This window comes from Camelina sativa, chromosome 2, assembly GCF_000633955.1.
Source record: "Camelina sativa cultivar DH55 chromosome 2, Cs, whole genome shotgun sequence".
NCBI classification, from domain to species: Eukaryota; Viridiplantae; Streptophyta; class Magnoliopsida; order Brassicales; family Brassicaceae; genus Camelina; species Camelina sativa.
The window spans coordinates 13,834,005-13,842,639 of NC_025686.1; the positions used below are offsets into that span (position 1 = coordinate 13,834,005).

At 36.9% G+C, this 8,635-nt stretch overlaps 1 protein-coding gene across 1 annotated transcript; it reads right to left on the bottom strand.

Annotated features, from left to right (window-relative positions):
* LOC104724225 (UDP-glycosyltransferase 91C1-like) lies at positions 1,816-3,514 on the bottom strand. Its single transcript, XM_010442686.1, has one exon. It carries the CDS (start codon positions 3,493-3,495, stop codon positions 2,002-2,004), a length of 1,494 nt encoding a protein of 497 aa, XP_010440988.1. The 5' UTR covers positions 3,496-3,514; the 3' UTR covers positions 1,816-2,001.

Consider the following 8,635-nt stretch of genomic DNA (forward strand, 5'->3'; position numbering starts at 1 on the left):
TTTTGTAGAGACTCCCTAAGACCATCATTAGTGGTGAATACTCTTAGAAGTACTCTCTTGTTGGGCCCCAAAAACAGAATATTAAACCCATTTTTGAGTCCATTTTAGTGAGTATCGCTGCTTCTGATAGTAACTGAAGCAACACCCTGAGAAACCCGACGTGGCGTTTTGCCATTGGTTCCAGAAGAAATATAAACCGCAATTTTTTTTTTATCTCCAATTTTTTTTCTTTCCGAGTCTCTCTCTCTTATCTGTCGGGTGAAAGACGATTTGGGTGGCGATTCTTGCGAATACCGGGAAATTCCATCGATTCAGACCGAATCTGATGAATTTTCCGACTAAATATGGAGGATGATGATGGCAAGCAGAGGCGATGGCGAAGAACAAGCGGTGTAACCCTAAGATGATGACGCTTCGGTTCTGAAGACAAACTGACGGTGGAGGAAAGTTTTCTGTCGATTTAACTTATTAGGCGTTGATTCATTGCTTTTGAGATTAAATTGATATTCACTTGCTTTTGAAATTTTGTTTTGGAGGATTGAGGGTTACGGTTAAATTACTCTGATTGTATGATATCGTTTTTATGAATGAGTAGCTTTTTATGTTCTTGTTATCTTATGTTTGTGTTTGTGTAAGATTAGTAGAGTGTTTAGTGTTTATGTATGTTGTTCTGATCAGAACCGATCCCAACTGTTTAGTGTTTGTTTATGTTGTTCTGTTTGTGTTTGTTGAGAAGGAAAGAAGGAAAGATTAGCACAAATGGTTTTTCTTCCTATATTGTTCTGCCTCGAAACCATGATAAGAAATCTTATATGGTTCTGCGTTTTCGTTATCAAAAGTAGTGAAACAAACTAAGTGAGTTTAGTCTGACTGTTATCTATAAACTTAGTATGATATAACTTGTGCTCCTGAGAGAAGATTTGTCACCTCTTTCTCTTCATTTTCTTGGTAGAACATTCAGATGCTGAGACTTTCATTGTAGATTGGATTACTGTCTAGTTTATATTGTAGAACGGTTCTGGTTGGATCATCGTTACTTGAATGATGTTAATAACTGGCCAATAAAGTATTTAGGATTAACGAGTCTGATCTACACATCAAGTTTCAAACATATTGGATTTAGATTTATCAGCCCAATGTTTGAAAGTCAAGACTTGATTCAATCCTAAGCTAATTATCCAAAGTATGATGTTTTGTCTTTTATGGTGTTGTATAGAACCTGGCGAACCCGACAGCTTTACTTAGTGGATTGATGATGCTGCGGCATCTGAAACTCAACAAACAAGCAGAGCAGATCCACAGCGCCATCATCAACACAATAGCCGAGGGAAAGTATAGAACAGTTGATCTAGGAGGCTCCTCAACCACAACAGATTTCACAAAAGCAATCTGTGATCATCTCTAAACACCCGTAAAAGCATGATTCTTTCTCTACCATTTACCAGTCTGATTTTCATTTACCTGTCTAATTGTTGTTTCGTTTGTTGTTTACTTTAATGTAGGATGTGAAGTGCCAAGGCTGCTACAACATGTAAACTTGGGAAACAGTTTTTTTTTTCATTCTTTTCCTTTGACATTACATAGTTTAAAGAACATACAAAACTTGTAAAATATGTTTAAGAATGAGCAACCCTTTTTTGGTTCTCTAGTAAAAGAATGATTTTGCAAAAATACTCTTAGGGTTGCTTTACTTAAATTAATATTAATTATATGTTTAAATAATTTGAGAGTAACTTAGAGAGTACCCTTTACTAATGATGCTCTAAATCTCTGCGTTGAAGATGCCCTTAAAAAAAATAATGGTTTTAAATCGAGTGGCATAATATGGTAATGTAGATTACTTATTTTTGAGACAACTTCAAAAGTTCAAAGACACGATTTATTGGATTATACGAATATTTTAAGTTTATCTTTGTGTCTTTTTATTTTTCTTCCAAATTAAATATATATCTTGATTGGATGCTCCCACGGCAGCCGTAATGGACAAAAGCCTAAATCATATCAACAACTAGATGATGACGATGATGATGATCCTTTACTTGTCATAAAACTGACAATTTCGTCAACGTGGCGAATATTCTCATCCATGTTCCCAAACAAACCTTTCATCAGCTTAGCTTTATCCCTTATTGACTCACCTTCTTCATCCACCATCACCAATCTAACCGAGTCAGCCACCGAGCAAGAATCAAACGACCCATCTCTCTCATCTCTTAAAACCTCAACACCAATCCCCTTCCCATGCAACAGTCTCGTGTTAAGCCCTTGCTCATTCAGCACCGGCAAAAAGATCGGAGCTTTACCAAAACCTAACCCTTCGACCACTGAGTTCCAGCCACAGTGTGTCAAGAACCCTCCCACTGACTCGTGCCTCAGTATTTTCACTTGTGGAACCCATCCAACATGAACCATGCCACGTCCCTTGACTCTTTCCTCGAACCCGTCTGGAGTCAGTGGCTCGTTCCTTAGAACCCAAAAGAAAGGTGTCTCTGACTTCTCCAACCCAAGAGCTAGCTCGGTGACTTCCTCACGACAGAGACTCGCTTCCGTGCCGAGTGACACGTAAACCACTGAGTTAACTCGCTGCTTGTCGAGCCACTCTTTAATACGAACCCATGTTGTATCGTCGTCTTCAATAACCGGAGGAAGAAACCCGGTTGGAAAAACCGGTTTTTGGTACAGATCTTTTAGTAAACCAAACCATTCCGATTCAAATTCCGGACAGCTACGGACAAAAACCGCATCGCTCTCGCCGATAGAGTAACCGAACCGGACAGAATCAGAAACCCCGGTTACATCTTCATCCGTCTTCTCAACGTATCTTGTGACTTCATGATAACGAAACGCGACGTTTGACTTAAACGGAACCCACGGCGGCACCACCGTGAAATCTTCCGGGGTAGTTCTGAACTCATCAATCAACGACGAAGACGGTCCTAAGAAACAGAGAGTTGCAGCGTTAAAGAGACTAAAGAAGGCCTTGGAGATTCCAAGCTCAGCCGCAATAGAAGGGAGCCAGTGAGACGCGTAGTCGTATATGATCCAGTCCGGAGAAGACCGTAGGAGAAACTCTTTCAACGGTGCCTGGAGAAGGTCAAAGGCGGCTTTGAGAGACTGTTGCTTGTTGTAAGGTACGTCCATGGAAGATTCTGAGGTTGGAGACAAGCCGGAGATGAGAGGGAGAGGGAAAGAGACGAAGGTGATGGAGGAGGAGAGGTTTGATGGTAGTTTGGGAAGTCTTTCGAGGTTTCTTGGTGTTGATATGAAGGAGATCTTGTGACCCTTTTGAGCTAGCAACTTAGAGAGACTAAGAAAAGGAAGAAGATGACCCATAGCTAACCATGGAAACATGGCTATGTGCATAACTTCTTCTTCTCTCTTGTCCTCCATATTTGTTTTTCTTAATTTGCAAAATTTAATCAGCCATCCTATATGAATACATGAAAAAAAATAACAAGTAAGATTACACATTGATGATATGTATGTCATATACATATATATGAGTAGCCCTGGGCATTCGGGTTTCGGTTCGAGTTCGGGTTATCGGATGTAGGAGTTTAGTACCCGATAGGGTAAATCTTAAAAATCAGTTTTGGTTCGGGTCGGGTTTTTCGGATTCGGGTCGGTTCGGATTAGAATTCTGATACCCGGAAAAAACCCGGAAAAAATTGGTTCCATATCGGTTTGGTTTATGCCTACCCGAATACACTAATTTTCTACCCGATTCTACCCGAAAATCGGAAATTTGCCTTTATAAACCGAAAACCGGTTTATACCCGAGACTAAGTGACCTGCAAATTGATTCTACACAACACAAGTACAAGCACTTATTCCTGCAAATTTGACACCAATATTCAATAGATAATAGAATTCATCCATGAAAATCCAACATTCCAAGTCATACAAATGGGAGAAACAGTAGTACTAGATAGCAGAAACTAAAGAAAAGTTTTCAAATTCTTGCCAAAACAACAAATCCAAGTCTAGGACTATGGAAAACATCAAAACAAATAGTAGGAAACTGGAAAACAAAACACAATGATGACTTGATTTTGCTCTCCTTCTGGACCTAATACAATAAAAACCAAAGAACAATATTAATCCATTGGTAGACTGAGAGAACAATATCAATCCATTAGTCAAGACTCGAGTATATAATACCTCAGTAGCTCACTCCCTTGATCAGTTTTTCTACTGATCTTTCAGTCTTCGACAATGAAACCAGGTTCAAACTCTATCAAAGAACATAAACAAAACAAGGTTAGAAAATAGAAATCATAATTTGTGAAGTATAACTCAGAATCAGAACTATAAGAATCGATAATTACCTCTCATAAACTCATCTTGCAACTCTAATTCAGCAAGCATCTGTTGAATGGTTGAGACTCCTCTTTCACTGATATTAACTTCACATTTTAACCATTGCTCAGTACACATCAAGACTTCAATCGTGTAATCTGTCAAACAGCTTCTGCATGAATCTAAAACTCTTCCACTTGTGCTGAATGCAGATTCTGAAGCTACCGATGACACTTGCATAGCAAGTATATCCTTAGCTATTAGAGAGAACCGGAAACTTTCCACTATTGACTTTCCACCATGACAGCAAATCATACTCTACGCCACTTATAAGATTTGGCTTCTCCACATTTTCTTCCAAGTAAATCTCCAACTCATTAGCTGAATTGTGAATTCCTGTTTCCATAACAATCTCATTCCATACACTGTCCATTGGTTCATAGGCAACACGATTACCAAGAACTGTTCTCTCAGTGAATCCACTTCCAACTTGCTCTTGAGACTGATATCCTCCTAGTCCTTGTTGTGATTGAGACTGAGATTGAGAAGATGATCCACTAGTAGTTCTAATCACTGAACTGCTATACTCATCATAGAGATCCTTCAAGATCTTTTTGACTGAATCATAAAGATGAGTAGCCTCTGCAGTCTTTTCGCCGTAGAGTGTATCAAAACAGAGCTTCAAATAACTCATCTTCTTCCTAGGATCAAAAACAGTAGCCACTATCAACAGTTTGTTCATTTCCGTCTTATCCCCAAATGGATCCCAATACTTCCCCAACTTCTTTAACATACCTGAAGCTTTCGTCTGCAGTTTTTCCTCAACTCCAGGACTAAGACTTAACGCCGTAATGGTTTTAGTAATGGTGACTATCTCATTGTAGATTTTATGAGAGGCAACACTAGTTGAAGCTGAAAGAACCAATGTAGACTTGTAAAAAATGATAAGAGTCTGAACCAACCTCTCAACTTCATCCCAATGATCTCTAACTGGTGGTCCAATCCTTTTCTTTCCATCGACCTTTTCCTGAAAATAATCATTGTAGGGTTTATCTTCAGCCTCCATCTTCTCAAATGCCAGTCTGAACTTTAGAGCTTGTTCTAACATGAGGTAAGTTGAATTCCATCTTGTCTTCACATCTAAAGGGAGGCTTCCTCTTTTGATCTTTCCTGTGTCAACTCGGAAGTCAAACGACTTGAGTCTGTTTGTTGAAGACCTCACATATTGAATACCATTCCGAATTGCAGACACACTGCTATCTATCTCTTGCTGACCCTCCTTCACAATCAAATTCAGAATATGAGTAGCACATCTCAAATGTAAATAATCACCTTTCAAGACCATTGAATCATCTCCAATCTGCTCCATTGCTTCCTTGAATTTCTTCATCGCTGAACTATTAGCTTTAGCATTGTCCACAGTGATGCAAAAAACTCTCTTTATATCCCACTCAGCCAAACAGTCAAGCAGAACCTTAGCAATCGTTTTACCTTTATGATCATCAACATTCTTGAATCCTATGATCATCTTCTTTAACCTCCACATAACATCAACAAAATGGGCTGTTATTACCATGTAGCTTGATCTAGTAGTCGGAGCAACCCAAATATCTGTCATCAGTGACAATCTCTGCTTGTTCTGTCCTAAAATCTTCTTCATAGCTGCTTTCTTTGTGGCATACATCTCATATATGTCTCTTGTGGCTGTTCTCCGTGAATGAGGCTTATACAACTGAACCTTAGAGCAGAAATGTCGAAAAGCTAAACTCTCTACAAAAGACAATGGTAATTCCCCTATAACCAACATCTCATTAACAGCCTCTCTAAACATTGATTCAGAAACCTTACTAACAATTAAACTGCCACCAACACTATCAGGAGTAAACACAGTTTGAGTTTTGTCTTGATTAGCACTCGCCCATACCTTGTATGCTTTGCAGGTTTTTCTGATATGATTCTTCAGAGTGGAGGTTCCAGACTTGGTTGCACAAGCCATTTCTTTCTTACAGTAATTGCAGTTGCACTTGTCCGGATTTGCTGACTGTCTGGTGAAGTGTTCCCAAACCCAAGATATTGTCTTCTTTATCTTTCCCCTTTCTTTATCCTCATTTTCTTTATCTTTACCCTCACTTTCTTTATCTTTACCCTCACTTTCTTTATCTTTCCCCTTTCTTGTCTTTCCAGAGATAGGCGTTTGAACATCAGCATCATCATCTGTTGAAACATCTATCATCGGATCATCATTGTTTGCTGGATTATCACAAGAAGCCATCTGCATCAGCATGAAGTAGAAGTTTTAAATAAAACAGTCACAAGGCACAAAGTGTTAAGTTAGAACTAGAATAGTACAAGTTATAAGACAAAATGAGGAAAAATCGAGAATCAAACAAGTTAGACACTTAGACTACAACATCTAATTCTAATATGAGATGAGACCATACAGATTACAGAATCCAATACCCAAAAATCCAACATCTAATTCTAACATATACCCAGAAATCGATATATAAAACTCGATTAAGACTAAACTCATCAGTCATCAATGATTAAATTTGGTTTGAATCACAATTCACAAATAGAAAAATGAAAAACAGAAAAGTAGAAAACAATAAGAGACGGTGGTGGTGGAATTTACCTCCGATTGGTTTCTTGACAAGGCGGAAGGTGGAGAAGTGACCTCCAGAGATTGAATGGTTTGAGTTAGGGTTTCCAGGTTTGCGTTTGATAATATATTGACCATAGACATTAAGAAAGGCAACAAAAAATTCGATAATCGAGGCTAGAAGGAAACTCAATCGACAATCCTGCCTAACCCTAATTCCCCATGCTCTCATTCTCATAGGCTCATATACCGCGGTGCCGCCCAACATTTATGAAGGGTTATAGAAACCGAAGGCTATAGGATTAATGTTTTGGGTTTTCGGGTTACCCTTTCGGGTATAGGATAAAAACCGAAACCAAACTCGTAACCACGAGTACACATATATAGAAACTGATGGTGTAAAAAGTCTAGAACCAAACCTGCCCGAAACCGGGTTTTTCGGGCCGGTTTCGGTTTGAGTGCTCGGGTCCGGTTTTTTTGCCCAAGACTATATATGAGTTTAGAAAAAAGTATACATATAATATTTTTTTATCAGAGGATCGAGAAAAGTATACATAATATATAAATTTTATATTCAATACATGATTAACGTACTAACACGATAATTAATAACTGATGACACACCTTAATTTAGTTTGGAACGAATTTTTGAAGTTAGGTCATCATCGGACAGCTCACGTAGACGGTATTCATCATTAGGCTTGGTGAGATTAAATGAAAACTTTATAATTACTAGGTTTTGAACCCACGCTACGCATGGGTTTATTTGATTTATTTTGGTAAAAATTATATATGATTGATGACAGTTATAAATTTTTAGCTTATATAAAATTTTAAAATACAATTGATTGGTAAAAATTTTACTTTTTAAAAATATAAAAGTCACTTGTGTTTAAAATTTTACCTCACATATCCTAAACCGTTTCTTTGACTATCAGACAAACAAAACATTTTTATAATCATGAATTAATGTTTTCTCATATTTAATTGACCACCACCATCTATATCATTTTCATTGTCAAATTTTCATGATAAATGTCAATGTTACTTTTACCGTCCGATTCTTCATTATACTCTTCTTCTTCCTCTTCCTCATCAGCTTCCTCACATTCTTCCATTGAATAATCATTTAAAACCTTTTTTTTAGACTACCACACATGTTAACCCATCAAACTCTAATACCAAAATCATTGTCTCTTGTCTCATAAAATTTGTACAATTTTACGGACCAGCTTAGTCACTACATGCACCCAATTATTGATACTTTCACCTGTATATTTACTCGGTTTTAGATCCACATGTATTGAAACTTTTCAAACCAAAATCCTTAATACTACAAAATTGCAAATTACTTGTAGAGAAAGTAATATGAACACATGTATAGCTAATAAAACAAGTGTGCTTGTCATCGACCCTTCTTCTTTAAACTTCAAAAATTAACTCAAATAACATCAAATCAAGATCTTGTGATGTCAATCCTTCTTCCTTTGATCCAAAATTTAATTTTACAGAAAAAATATTAAATCATTTATAAAGTCATACATAAAAACATGTTTTAAATTTTTGAAAGTTAAATATTAATAATACTTAAACTTCTTATAGAGTTTAAATATTTATAATATTTTAAACTTTCTATGAAGGTATTTATAATATTTTTAAACATCCTATAAAGTTTAAATATTTATAATATTTGAACTTTTTAAAAGTTTTAATAATTATAATATTTTAAACTTT

What these genes read in the sequence shown, in the direction of transcription:
- LOC104724225 (XM_010442686.1), bottom strand. Translation starts at nt 3,495, where the DNA reads ATGTATATGACATACATATCATCAATGTGTAATCTTACTTGTTATTTT.